The sequence below is a fragment of the Talpa occidentalis genome, unplaced genomic scaffold (genome assembly GCF_014898055.3).
Source record: "Talpa occidentalis isolate TD23 unplaced genomic scaffold, MPIMG_talOcc4v2.1 talOcc4.7, whole genome shotgun sequence".
NCBI lineage: Eukaryota > Metazoa > Chordata > Mammalia > Eulipotyphla > Talpidae > Talpa > Talpa occidentalis.
In genome coordinates this window covers 654,663-667,792 of record NW_023605083.1, presented here as the reverse complement: position 1 = coordinate 667,792, position 13,130 = coordinate 654,663, and the positions used below count along the sequence as shown (strand labels likewise).

Sequence of the window (13,130 nt, the reverse complement as noted above, 5' to 3'; positions counted from 1 at the left end):
TCCTTGTCTGGCCGCTGGCCAGGGTCCTGCACCCGCTGGGGGGGGCCAGCTCAGGCTCCCAAGGCCGGGAGGGAGGCGCCTCTTTTCCGGCATTTCCGAGTATTTTCAGCCACTTAGGGACCCACCCTGGAAAGCAGCTCAGCGGGGCCCGGCACGGCCATGCTGACCCTGGGAACCTCGGCCTCCTGGCCACGGCTGCCCCCCGGGCCAGGCTGCTTCCGACTGCACATTCCTCGTGACCAGAGAAGGGGCAGCCACTGGATTCCGCACCCCTAGACTACTGGGGCCTCCCCCAAACCACACTCGCACCTCACTGGGGTCGGGGTCCTGGGTTGCCCGAGCAAAGTGCCACAAGCCGGGGCTTTAAGACTACAGGCGCCCCCACTCCGGCTCTGGCTGCGCTCCCCGGGCGGGGGGTCCAGCCTCCCCTGGCCCCGGCCCGGGTGTCCCTCGCTCGTGGCCTCTCGCCCTGGTCTCTGCACGTCCCACATGGCCCTCTTGGAGGGAGCCCTCACCTGGGGTCATCTCCCCCGAGACCCTCCACCACAGACCCTACCTGCAAAGGAGGGCCGGTCTCGTCCCAGGTGGCCCTCCCCTGGGGCGGACGCCGCTCAGTGCGCGGCTGGGATCTTGAGGACCCGTCTCCACCCATTGCCAGGCCCACCCCCGGCCAAGGCCCTCAGGGGTCCGAGCCAGGAGCACCCGCCGGCCGCAGGGCCTCTGTGGACCAAGCCTGACCCGCGGGGCGGCCAGGGGAGCCTGGGAGGGGGCGGCAGAGGGCACAGGCAGGGGGCACGTCCTCCCTCCTCTGTCCCCACGCCAGCCCCAGCCCTGGTGAGGACAGAGCGAGGACGCATCTGTGCGCGAGGGTGGGACAGCCTGGGCCCGGGGGCAGGGGGCGGGGGGCGGGGGGCGGGGGCAGCTCTGGCCTGGGCCGGGCCAGGGAGGGGCCCGGGGGCACCGGCCAACTCTGCCCCACTGGCCCAGGACAGCGGTGACCTCCTCGTCGCCCGGCCCCACCCGCCTGGACCACGTGCCCTCCCGCCGAGGCCTTGGGTTTTCTGCGGCTCAGGGCCCGTGAGGGCGGTGGGGGGCCAGCAGGGGCCCGCGCAGCCCAGGCCTCAGGGAGGCGGTGGGGCGGGGGGCGGCCGCTGCGCTTCCTTGCCTGCCCTCTCCCAGCCCTGGCCTGGGGCGCCCGCCCCGCCTAGTGTCAGCTACGCCCCCCCCCTGCCCGTCCCCCCCCCCCAGGCTCTCCCCCCGGGGCTTGGGCTTCTGCAGTCCCAGGCCCGGCTGCGGGTCCCCTTCAGGGCCGCCCCTCCCTCGGGCTGCCTCAGAGCCCCGCCCCCTGGGCCCAGGGGGGCCCCGCCGCCTGCGCGGGGCCTGGCTGGCCACGGGGCCTGTCCGAGGCTCCCCAGGCTCCTGGCGCGGGCCCTGCCTGTCTCGCGCTCCTCGGCTTGTTGTGTGAGGAAACACTGGGCCGGGCTCGCCGGGCCGGTCCCGGCCACGCTCTGGCGCAGGAGCTGAGGGCGCAGCGCAGGGGCCCTGCGGGGCCCCGTGACCTGCCCTTCCTGCTGGACCCAGCCTGGGGCGGGGAGGCCCATCTGCAGCCTCGGGGCCTCTGCTGGCCCGCGGCCGGGGTGGTGGACAGCCGCTGGGCAGGCCGTCCCCCGCCTTTCGGGGATTCACCGGGGTGAGGGCCGGCCGGAGCCCCTGGGGGCCTCGGCGCCCCGCTGCCCACACGCCCTCCTCCAGAGCCTGGGCCCCAGGTCGGGGCGGGGCTGGGCCGGGGCAGGCACCGAGCCGCGGGGGGCAGAGGCCGGCCAGCCAGCAGCCGCCTCCACCGGGCCACGGTGCGCGCGGCCGTGACTCACTGCTGGGGCTTCGTTCCCCGGGAACAGGAAGCGCGCGGCTCTGCCCACCAGCTCTGCCTGCCGGGGCCGCGGCCCCCGGGCCCCCGCGCCGTGAGCGCGCAGAGAGGGTGCGCAGCGGAAGCGGAGGCCGGGGGACAGTCCCCCGAGACCCTCCCGGCACCGCTCTGCACGGCGCTCCGCGCGCCCCACCCCCAGCTCGTCCCCCCAGCTCCACGCGCCGACCCGGTCACCCGCGCAGCCCCTGCGCCTGCCCGGTCCTGCTCGCGGCACCGTCCCCGCATGGGGCAGCCCGGGAGCCAGGCCGGAGCATCGCCCCCGGAGAGCAGCGGGGTCAGTGGGGCCGGTGTCCTCGCCCAGCCCTCCGCCCCCCGCTGCCCCCGGCAGCACAGGAGAGCGCTCTCGCTCCCCCGGAAAACAGCCTCCTGCACGGCCAGTGGGGGGGGCGCCCGCCCTTCCTGGCGTCGGGAATCAGGCCCAGCCAGGGCGGGGCGGGGGGGGTGCAGAGGCTCCAGGCGCCCAGGAGAGCCCCCAACAGTCACGCTCCCCGGGCCCTCCTAAGAGCCTGCTCAGAGGCTCAGTGACCCCCTGGCCCCCCCCCCCGCCCCGTCCTGGCCCCGCACTGACCCTAGGGCGACATTCCAGAGTCTGGGGTCAGGAGAGGGTCCCCCCCAGGCCCTGCCACAGACACACAGCAGCTGCCTTTTGGCAAAAGAGGTTGGAGCAGGAGCTCGCTTGATGCTTGCTGTGGTGGCACTGGGTGGGGGAGAGCCGCCCGCAGCTCCCTAGGCCTCCTGGGGTCCTCAGGGGAGCAGGGTAAGACCAGGGCCGGCTGGAGAGCTCCTCCCTGCCTGTGACCTGCGCCCTGTCCAGGCCCGGTGCTCCCTCCCCCCTCATGGGCATCTCCCTGGGCTGCCCGTCCTGGGACAGCAGCAGCCCACCCCGGGCCCCAGGGCGCCCCCTCCTCTCGTGCTGGCACATGGACACCCACGGGCATGTCCAGTGAACACCATGAGCCGCGTCGATGAGGCCTGGGGCCCGGCCGGGGGGGCGTGTGCCCCAAAACCAGGCGCGGCGGCCAGGGCTGGGGGTGGGTGGCGAGCGCTGCGGGTCCAGGCTCCGGTGGGGAAGAAGGCGCGGGATCGAGGGGGTGATGGTGGCGCTGCGGGCATCTCCCCCAAGCACAGGCCTGGACTCCTGAGGACACAGGGCCGTGGGGGCCTCCCAGGCAGCCACGCCGCCCAGCTGACTCGGCGCCCGCCAGGCACAGCCAAGGGTGGGGACGTGCGGTCCAGGGCGTCACCCAGTCACCGGCCACACAAGGCACTGGGGCTCCACCAAGCGTGACCCCCAGGAGGTTGGGGGAGCCCCACAGTGTGCCCTCCGGGCCGGCCTGTCTGACCCCTCCCCTGGGCACGGGGCTTGATCCTGGGGGGCTCTGCTTCCCCTCCTGGAGGGGGGCCCGGCCCGCAGGCTCAGGCTGGCCGCCAGCAGTGGGATCTTAAATCCCCCTCCCAGGAGCGCCAGCAGCTCCCGGCCTGGTGCCCGCGCTGCCCCACCAAGTGTTTTCCCAGCTGCAGCCTCGCAGCCGGGGCGCTGGGCCGCGGTGTTCGGCCAGCGCTGGCCTCGGGCGCTCAGAGCCAAGGGAGCTGCACGGCGCTGGGCGGGGCGAGGCGGGATGGGGCAGCGGACCCTGCAGACCCCCAGGCCCCGCGCCCCGCCCCTCCCCGCGCCGAGCCCGGCTCCCCGGCTGGCAGGCGCTGGGCTCCTCCCCTGGGGCTGAGCAGCAGAGTGCTGGGTGTTTACCCGAGACAGCTATTTGGGGGAAGAGAGAGAAAAGCCTCATTTCCGCAGCTCCCTGCCAGCCTCCTCCGCGCCGCCCTCCCCAGGGCCCACTGCCGGGGCCTCCCCCGGGGCTCGGGGCTCGAGTTCGCGCGGTCCCCCCGGGATGGCGCGAGGGGCGCGGGGCCCGGCGTGGAGGACGCGGCTCCCCGGGAGCGCACGGAGGGCGCGTCCTCGGCCGGCTGCGCGTCCGCCCGAGCCCCCCAAGCCGCGGACCGCCCGCGGGGCGCCCCCGCCGCGCCGGCCCCTCCCGGGACGGCCCCGCCCCCCCAGCTCTGGGTCCGAGGCGCAAAGTTGCGCGGGGCTTCAGCACCGCGGACAGCGGCCCTACCTGTCCTCGGGCGCGGCCGGGTCGCCCAGCAGCAGGTCCCGGAACCGGTACCGCGGCGGCAGGGGCAGCGCCTCGGCGTCCGGCTCGCTCATCTCGGGGCCGGCGGTGTCCGGTGTCCGGGCGCGCGCCGTCCCCGCGGCCCGTCCCCGGCGCCCGGCCGCCCGCGGGCACCCGCCCGCGCCCTCCCCGCGCGCCCGCGCCCCGCCCGCGCCGCCCGCAGGGGCTGCGCCCCCGCGCGCTCCAGCTCCGGCCGCCTGCCCGCTGCCCGGGGGCGCGGGGGGCGGGGAGGGCGCGCGGGGGGCGGCGCGCGGGGAGGGGCGCGGGGAGGGCGCGGGGAGGGGCGGGCTCTCGCCACCCGGGACCGCGCGGGCCTCCGCGGACCCAGCTCCCCCGCCACGCAGCCCGGGGCGCCGCCCGCCCAGGGCCCCTGACTTTCTTGCACTTGGGGGGAGGGGCGGCCGGACAGAGCCGGGGTGGGGCCGGGCCAAGGGGCCAGGGGTAGGGGCCTGCGGCTCTTTGGGACCCAAGTGCTGACCCCCAGCTCCCCCCTTTCCTGACCAGATCCCCACGTCCAAGTGAGCTTTGGCTGTGGTTACCCACAAATAGCGAGAGGGGGCAGAGCCAGGCGAGCCCCCCAGCTCCCAGCTCCCGGCCTCCTGGGGCAGCGGCCCCCACAGTCCCCAGCACACTAGGGTCTCGCTGGCCTCCAAACCAGAGGGCCCCCCTCACCCCAGCCCTGGCTGGGCGGCAGCTGGCAGGGGCAGCCATACACATGAATCCACAGGGGCCCCGGGACAGATGGACACGTGGAGGCGCCACCACAGGTACGGGGGCATTGAGGTCAGACCGGGGCTCCTGGCCCCCAGCGTCACCCATGGGTCCCAGTGAGTCTGGCCCCAGGACACAGCTTGGTGGTCCTGGGCCTGCTCGGCCGCTCTGGGGCTCCCCGCTCAGGCAGGCGCAGCAGGAGGACACAGCTCACTCGGTCACTCACCTGGAGCCGAGGTCCTCGCGGACGGTGGCGGCGCTGGCGACCCCCCTCTCAGGCCGGGAAGGACAGGCACGTTCCCAGAAACCCGCGGAGGAACCGGCCCAGGCCCCCCGCCCCCCAGATGGGCAGCAGGCCGGCGCGGGCGCCCCCATGCCCGCCCCCCAGGGGCCGCTCGCGACCGGCCGGTGGAGGCTGCAGGTGGCAGGCGCAGCCCGCGCCCGCGCCCGGTCAGAGGTTCAGCCTCGGGCTTGGCAGGGTTTGAGAAACAACATTTTCCTAAGCGCAGCAGAGAAGCCGCGTGTTTTCCTAGTCACAGCTGCCGCCGGGCGCAGGCAGGGGCCCGCGTCTTCCTGGGCTGTCCCTTCTCGCCGAGAGTCCCCTCCAAGGGCAGAGCCCCAGGCGGCCACGGCCCTGCCCGGCTCCCTGCTTGGGGCAGCGGGGGGTTTTCTCTCTGCTGTGCAGTCGGGGGTGGGGCTGGGGCCCGTTTGCCTCGGGGACCCGGGGAAGGAGGGGACAGGGCCGGAGGCCGGGCCGCGGCCACTGTGCGGCCAGGGAGGGTGACGGGGTCGGCCGCGCCTCCTCCTCCCGGGGACCAGCCCCTCCACCCGGAATAGGCACCCCCCCGGGACCCCCGGCGTCCCGCCTCGTCCAGGCCGGGCTGCAGCCACAGGCCCTGACTGTGCTGGCGGCGCCGGGCCCAGGGCTCCGGGAAGGGGCCACCGTCACGGGCCCGCGGCGCTGAGACCCGTCCCGAGCCTGAAGGCCCGAATCACTGGGAGCGAGGAGCACGCGGGAGTGGGGGGTCCAGTCCCCCAGAAGTCAAGGCGGCCCAGGCAGGCGAGGGCACACCCCGGCCCTGGTGCCTGGACACAAGGGCCCCCGCCGTGCGCACCTCCCAGAGCCCCTCCGCAGCCCCTCCGCGAGGCCCGAGGCCCCCGGCCCCCGCCGTCCTGCTGCCCGCGTGCCAGCTGCCCCAGAGAAGCGCCATCTCACGGGAACTGCTGGCCCGGGGAGCAGAGGCGTGTGCAGAAGCTGCGCTGGCTTCTCGGTCCCGGGCGGGCTGGAGCAGACACGGGGAGACCGGGGGAGGGGTCGGGGCGGCTCTCATCTTGGGTTTGGTTTTGCTCTTTGCCCCCTGGGGCGGCTCTCGGGCCTGGCTCTGGGCGATCCCGTTGGGGTGGACGCTTACCCGCGAGGGGACGAGCGACGTGGGGGGCTTGTTTAGAAACAACTGTCTTCCTCATCTCTGAAGCGCACACGACTGCCTTACGGTTCCTTGCTGGCCCCCCGGGGGCGCAGGGGTGAAGCACAGCGCTGTGAAGCCGCTGCGGCCTGAGTGCAATCCCCGGCCAGGGAGTGACCCGCGGGGCGCAGCAGGCCTCTCCGCTGCTCCCCTCGGCAGTGTGTTTCAGTGGATCCACCTGTTCTGCTCCCCGCTCTGTCTCTGGGGAGACCTCTCACCCCCACCTCTGGCCTGCACCCCAGCTCCTTTATGCATAAATAAATCCTTTTAAAAAGTTCCTTTCTAGTGCTCGCTTCGGCAGCACATATACTAAAAAAAAGTTCCTTTCTAATAAAATTCTGCATGTTTTATCTTGACGAGGTGGACAGCAGATTTGGGGGCCCTAGGGTGCCCCTCTGTAACAGATGGTGCTCCCATGTGGGTGTGCACACACGCAGGAGCACACGCGAGCCCTCGTGGACAGACACGCGCACCGCCTGGGGTGTGGGCAGCCGAGCGCGCGGTGGTGGGAGCGGGGCGCATGCGGTGGGGCCAGGGCCAGGGCGGGCGGGCGGCCGGGCAGGGGTGTGTGCCTTCTGGGGGGGCTTCCAGTCAGGCCCGGGTGGTGCGCCCCATCTCCACCACGCGGCCGCCGAGCTGAATGCAAACTGCAATCACAAGGCCTCCCTGGCCTGGGCCAGCCCCTCTGAGGTGCCCAGTGCCCAGTGCCAGGGGCATGTCCCGCTGGGTCGCAGGGCCCAGCCCTGACCCGCGTGCCCAGGACGCTTGTCCGGCCCCGCCCCACCGGCACGGCTGTCCTGGCAGACGCTGTCCAGCTGCGGACCCAGCTGGCCGCAGAGAGGGTGGGGCCTGTGGCTGCGCTGGCCCGGGGAGGAGGGGTCGGCTGAAAGCGGAGACCAGGCGGCTTCCCACACGTGAGGGCCACGGTTTCTGGAGCCCCCTCCCTTGGACGGGCCCCACTTTACCAGGCCTCTGGCTTAGCCAAGGCCTCGGTGGCAGGCACCGCCCCACCTCCCCGAGGCCCCAGGGTCCCGCGGGGCTGCCCGCTCTCCAGGGCCGGCCCCACTCTGGCCAGGCGTCTCCCTGGGCGGCGAGGAGCAGAGGAGGCACCGGCTGGGCCACGGGTGGGGCGTCTGCGGCCGACTGGGAGGCCCCCAGCCCTCGCCACTGACTCCGACCAATCCGGGAGCCGCGACTACAAATAGGGCGGCCGGCACCAGCCCTCAGGAGCAGATGCGCCAAGCCCCACTGTGCTGCCCACTTCCTGCCTGGCCCCAGGGGCCCGCGATGAGCAGCCAGTCAGGGCGGAATGGCCAGGAGGGACGGGGCACACGCGCCTGCCAGGCTCACCCCACCCCACTGGGTCCGCACCTCCCTGGACCCCCAGGGGTGAGTACCCTTCCCGGGCAGCAGAGACCAGTGCTTGCCAATGCCCGGCAAGATCTGGCACATGTCTCTGCTAACTGGGGCCTCCCGGGTCTGGCCGACCAAGCAAAGTGACTGCCCTGGGGTCCCCGAGATGGCCCCTGATGGCTGCACCACTGCACGGGGGTCACCTCGTCAGGTGGACGCCCCTGGAGCCGCCCGCTGCCCTCCTGGGCGCCCTCGCGGTGGCCCTGCCAGTGAGCGGCCTCTCCTGGCCCCCCCCCACAGAGCTATCCGCGTCCTGCCTCCAAACCCATCACCCTCGCCAGCGTCCTGGCCCTGCCCATGTCCCGGGGAAGAGGGGGCTCCCCAGCGGCCTGTCCACCTCACAGTCTGAACAGCCCCTGGCTCTCTTGGGCAGAGAGGCCGCCTCCTGGGCGCGCTCCGAAGGTGCATCACAGCCCCCTCCCGGGACGGGATAAGAAACCCCAGAGAAGAGTCTGGGGTCACAGCTCCACCCCCAGGAGCAGTGGCAGCAGCGCAGCAGCAGGGCCTCCTTGTCCCAAGTGGGGGTGGGGGTGGGGGGCAGACCGGCACTCTCAGGGCTGGGCCCTGGAGCTGCCCCTGCCCCAGGCTCACCTTGTCCAGATCTGCTGCGTGGTGGCACAGGGCGCCTGCCCCTCCCATGGCTGCCGGGCCGGGCTGCACAGGGCCCTGGCGAGCCGTCCCCTGGGGCCTGGTCACTTCCTGCTGCCCTGCAGGTCTCGCTCCCTAATATGGGCCTGGAGGGCTGGCCAGAGCTTCAGGCCAGGCATGTACCCTGGCTGGATGCCAGTCCAGCTCTGTGCCCAGCCACCAGCCCAAGGGTCCCCCGCGGGGGGCAGGGCTGCGGGGCAGGGCAGCGGGGCAGGGGCAAGGCGGGGCTCTCAGTGGGCAGCACCGGCAGGAGGCCGGCTCAGGGTCTGGGGCAGCCGCGCCCACAGCAGCGGCCCTGTCTGGCGGAGGCTCCCCACCCTTCCCTGCGGCCGCCAGGGTGGCTGGACCCCACACACAGCCTCGCTGTGGGAGTGGGGGTTCCCACTCCAGCCTGAAATGGGGGTTCCCGGGGGCCAGCACCCCCGTACTGAGACGAATATGGGCCCGCACTTTCCAGGACCGAGTCACTTAGGGTCCAGGGAAGGGAGAGTGGAGAGCCGGGACCCTGGGAGGCAGGAGCAGGCCCCGCCTACCGGCGCCCCAGGCCCTTCCCAGCAGACGTCACCTCCAGGCTCAGCCTCACTGCCCGCCCCGGGCAGGCCTACCTGGCCACCTGACTGGCTGTGCCCGCCCAGCCTCGTCTTTCCTGGGGGTCTTTACCCAGACCGACCTGCCCCGGGGGGAAGGTCATGCGGCCTGACCCGCCCCGGTCCTCACGCTACATGACAGCGACTTGGCGGGGTGAGAGGTCAGGCAGGACAGTGGGGGGCGCTGCCTGGGGCAAGGCCCGGGGCAGGTGGAGGCGTGTGGCGTGTCTGGCCCAGGCGGGGGTCTGGGGACCCAGCCCACCTGGCCTGGGAGAGCCCCGTCTTGGACGCGCAGGTACCGGTGGAGGAAGGTGGGGCCGCTGGCCCCACACGATGGGAAAGGGTGTCCTCTGCCCTCTGCCCGGCGTTCAGTGCCAGCTGACCCTTGAGGGCAGCCCTAGGGAGGTGCCGCTGCGCCCACAGCGCAGAGCCGGTGCCCACTGCTTCCAGGGGCGACCTTGCTCCCCCACCCGGACTGGCGGGACGCGTCCCCTCTGGACCCAGGCGCCCCTCAGCGCAGGCCTGGGACCACCCACTCCGCCCCTCGCTGAACACACCCCGAAAGTGAGCCCCCCTCCCTGCAGTCGGCAGGAGCACCTCGCCCGCACCCCAGGCCCCCGCCTTCCAGGTAACCCGCCACCCCTTCTCTGGCCTCAGCATGGCGACCACAGGACCCAGGGGACGGCGGGCGCGGGTGGGGGCGCACACCCGGCTGGGAGGCGACTCCTGCCCAGGGGAGGGTCAGAGGGGGCGCGGGGCCTGGGGGCGCGGCGCGGGGCGGGCGGGCCGGGCCGGAGGGCAGGATCCCCAGGGGGAGGGGTTCCTGGACCGAGCCCCTGGCCCGGGCGAGCTGGGGGCGCCGGCCACGAGGCTGGAAGGAAAGTCCCAGCTGCGCCCCCGCCCCGCGCCCGCCCCGGGGCCCCGCCCGCTCCGCAGCCGCGTCCCGGGGGCCCAGGGGCGAGGGGCCGGGCACCCGGCCTGCCTGTCCGCCGCCGGGGGTGTCAGCGGCCGGGGGGGCCCGCGGGGCCCCGTGACCCCCGAGGTGACCCCGCCACGGAGGGGCCCAACCCGGCGCCAGCTGCTCTGGGCTCGGCCCCTCTCCCCGCAGGGGGCCGGCCCCCCACGACCAGGGCCCGCGGGCGCCCCACGTCTGCAGGGCTGGCCGGCCGGCAGCCCCCACCCCTGCCGGCCCCGCGGCCTCAGGCTCGGCCCCGGCCGCTCGGTGACCTCTGTCCCCTCATGGCCGCTTAGCCCAGGCTCGCCCCGGCCCGTGCTGCAGGCCAGGGGTGGGGCCCCGCCCCGGCGCCGGGTGGGGGAGCGCGAGGCCGGGCGTGCGGGGGCGGGGCTGCGGGGCGTGCGGGGCGGGGCGTCCAGGAGCTGGAGGGAGGCACGCGGCGCGGGCACGTGCTCGGGGGCGGGGCGTCCAGGAGTGGGAGGGAAGCACGAGGCACCGGCACGTGTGCGGGGGCGGGGCCGGCGAGCGCTGGGGGCGGGGCACAGGAGCTGGAGGGAAGTGGGAGGCGCGGGCGTGCAGGACGCGGGGCCGGCGTGTGCTGGGGGCGGGGCTGAGGGGCGGGGCGTCCAGGAGCGGGAGGGAAGCACAAGGCGCGGGCACGTGCGTGGGGCGGCGTGCGCTGGGGGCGGGGCGTCCAGGTGCCGGAGGGAGGCACGAGGCGCGGGCACGTGCTGGGGGCGGGGCGTCCAGGAGGGGGAGGGAAGCACGAGGCACGGGCACGTGTGCGGGGGCGGGGTGTCCAGGAGCGGAGGCGGCGGCTGCCTCCTGCGTGCTCATGGCTTCCCGGGGCCCCCGGCCCGGGGCTGTGGCTGGCCGAGGCCCCCCGCCGCGGGGCGCAGGTGAGGGCGGGGCGCAGGTGGGCGCGGGCGCAGGTGGGCGCGGGGCGCAGGTGAGGGCGGGGCGCAGGTGGGCGCGGGGCGCAGGTGGGCGCGGGGCGCAGGTGGGCGCGGGCGGGGGTTGCGGGGCGCCCGGGGCCGGCGGCTCGCGCTCTGCTGGGCCCGGAACGCGCCTCGCCTCTCCCGCAGCGGCCGTTCCGCGCCCGGCGCGCCGCCCCGCGAGGCCCCGGGCCGGGCCGGGGCGGGGCGCAGCCCCCGGGGGGCGCCGAGGGTCCGGGCGGCCGGCCGCGGCGCAGCGTGCTGGGCGAGCGGGAGCGCAGGTGAGGCCGGGGCGCGGCGGGCGCGGCCGTTGGGGGGGGCTCGCCGCGGGGCGGGGGGCGGGGGGGGCCCGGGGCGGGGGCGGCGGGGGGCGCGGGGCCTCGGCGCCGGCTCAGGCCCTGCCCGGCAGGCGGCGGATCGCGGCGAGCTGCGAGCGCCTGCGGGGCCTGCTGCCCGGCTTCGCGGGCCGGCGCGAGGACATGGCGGCGGTGCTGGAGATGGCCGTGCGCTTCCTGCAGCTGGCGGGCGCCCGCGCGGAGCCGGAGCCGCAGCCCGTGAGCGGGGCCCCTGGGTGGGCGCCCCCCGCCCGGTCCCCTCCCCGCCCCCCGCCCCGCCCCCCACCCCGGCCCCCCACGGCCCGCCCGGTCCCCGCGGCCACGGCGCCTGTCGGTGTCCGCAGGCCCTGCCGCCCCCCGAGCCGCGGCGCCCGTGGACCCAGGACGCCGAGCAGAGCCCCGCCGGGGCCCGGGGCCGCGGGCCGGCGACCGCGTCAGTGAGGCCGGGTCCCCGGGGCGGGGCGGCCGGGGCGGGGCGGCGGGGGCCGGCGGGGGGCGGCCTCTCCCAGCGCGGCCCGCGGGCGCGGACAGCGGGGGCACCCGCGGGCGGGGCCTGCTGAGCCGGGCGGGCGCGGCTGCTCCCCGGCCCCCACGTGCCTCCTGTCCGGCGGGTTCAGGCCGCGGGGCGCCCTCAGCTGCGTGGCCGCCAGCGTGGACCAGGGCAGGGCCCTGCCGGGCACGGATGAGGAGCCGGACGGGCCGGCGGCCGCCCTGGGTGAGTGTTGGGGCCCGTGGGGTGTCCGGGCGAGGCAGGCAGGGCCCGATGTGGCCGGGCCCTCCCTGCGCAGCTTCTCTTCTCTCTGCCGTGTCAGCGCGGGAGCGGGGTGCGTCCTCCGTGGGCCCGCGCGCAGCTGGCACCAGGACGCCAGGATCCTCTGCTGCTCGCACCCGTGCTTGCATGAGTTGGGGTGCTTGCGGGGGTCATGGGGGCTGGCCGACCCCTCGGGAGGCGCTGGACACGCAGGCGGAGCCCAGCCTGGGGCAGCGGGAAGGCCCACCCTCCTGGCTTCTCCCACAGGGGCTCCCAGCCCTGTGCCCTGGCCCCCCGTCTGGAGTCCCCCGGGGCTGCCGAGGCCCCCCCCACCTCGGCCCCCCTTGGGGAGCGAAGCTGCTGGGAGCTGCCAGGCCCGGTTGCTGCCAGATGCCAGGTGGGTGAGCCCCGCTGGGCCGCGTCCACCTTCCGTGGGGTGCCCGGCAGTCAGGCCGGCCGCAGCCAGACCGCACGCGTTTTGCAGACGCCGTCCCCAGCTGCAGCAAGTGGCCTGCGTCTCGGCTGCTCCGGCTGGCAGTGGGGCGCGTGGGGGCGGAGAGGGACGGCCAGGGCCGGGTCTCGACCGTGCTGGCTGCCCAGGGCTCCCGGGAGAGCCTCTCTGGCACGCCATCCCTTCCGTGCCCGCCCAGCCGGGGTCTCCGCTCCAGGTGCGCGTTGGGCGGTGGCGTGGACGACAAGATGTCCCTCCCGCTGGCGGCTAGCCCCGACTGTGGCCGGGTGAGTGGGGCGTGTGGCAGGGCGCCAGGTGGGCGGGGACGGGCGGGGTGGGCATGGGGCCTCCGGGCGGGCTCCTGACGCTCTGCTTCCAGGGGCACCCCCGGCCAGGAGCAGTCTGCTGGACAGGGTGGAGTTCGGCTTCCCGGGGGACCCTGCGCCCCTGGAGCCATCGGGCTCGGATGTGGGCTGCCCGGGCCTGGCCCTGGGGGACGAGGTGGACGGCATCTTCCCCAACTTCCTGACGTACTAGGCGGGGGCGGCGCCCACCGGTCACCTTGGGTCGGGGCTGCAGCTGTGCCTGGGGCGGCTATTAAAGAGCAGGTGGCTTTATGCGCCGTGGCCGGCTGAGCCGTGTGCGCGTGCGTCTCTCGAAACCTCGTCCGGGCGGGTCCGGGCCCAGGGCGTCCAAGCTGCCCTCTACCCTCTGGTGCCATGAGGTCTCACGCCCCAGGGCCAGCGGGGGAGGCCTGTGTTGCGCCTGTCCAGGGTGGCG

General features: G+C 75.5%; 1 protein-coding gene across 1 annotated transcript; it reads left to right on the top strand.

Moving 5' to 3' along the window:
• Positions 1-7,804: 7,804 nt before the first annotated feature.
• SOHLH1 (spermatogenesis and oogenesis specific basic helix-loop-helix 1) lies at positions 7,805-12,887 on the top strand. The gene is made up of 8 exons (XM_054689529.1): positions 7,805-7,897; positions 10,964-11,094; positions 11,223-11,367; positions 11,493-11,581; positions 11,766-11,863; positions 12,167-12,296; positions 12,550-12,665; positions 12,730-12,887. The coding sequence occupies exons 1-8, from the start codon at positions 7,805-7,807 to the stop codon at positions 12,885-12,887; spliced, it is 960 nt and encodes a 319-aa protein (XP_054545504.1).
• Positions 12,888-13,130: the final 243 nt, after the last annotated feature.

Coding starts and splice junctions, on each gene's coding strand:
- SOHLH1 (XM_054689529.1), top strand. CDS start 7,805: ATGGCTGCACCACTGCACGGGGGTCACCTCGTCAGGTGGACGCCCCTG. Junction 7,898..10,963: donor CCCTCGCGGTGGCCCTGCCA/GTGAGCGGCCTC, acceptor CCTCTCCCGCAG/CGGCCGTTCCGCGCCCGGCG. Junction 11,582..11,765: donor GGCCGCGGGCCGGCGACCGC/GTCAGTGAGGCC, acceptor CGGCGGGTTCAG/GCCGCGGGGCGCCCTCAGCT.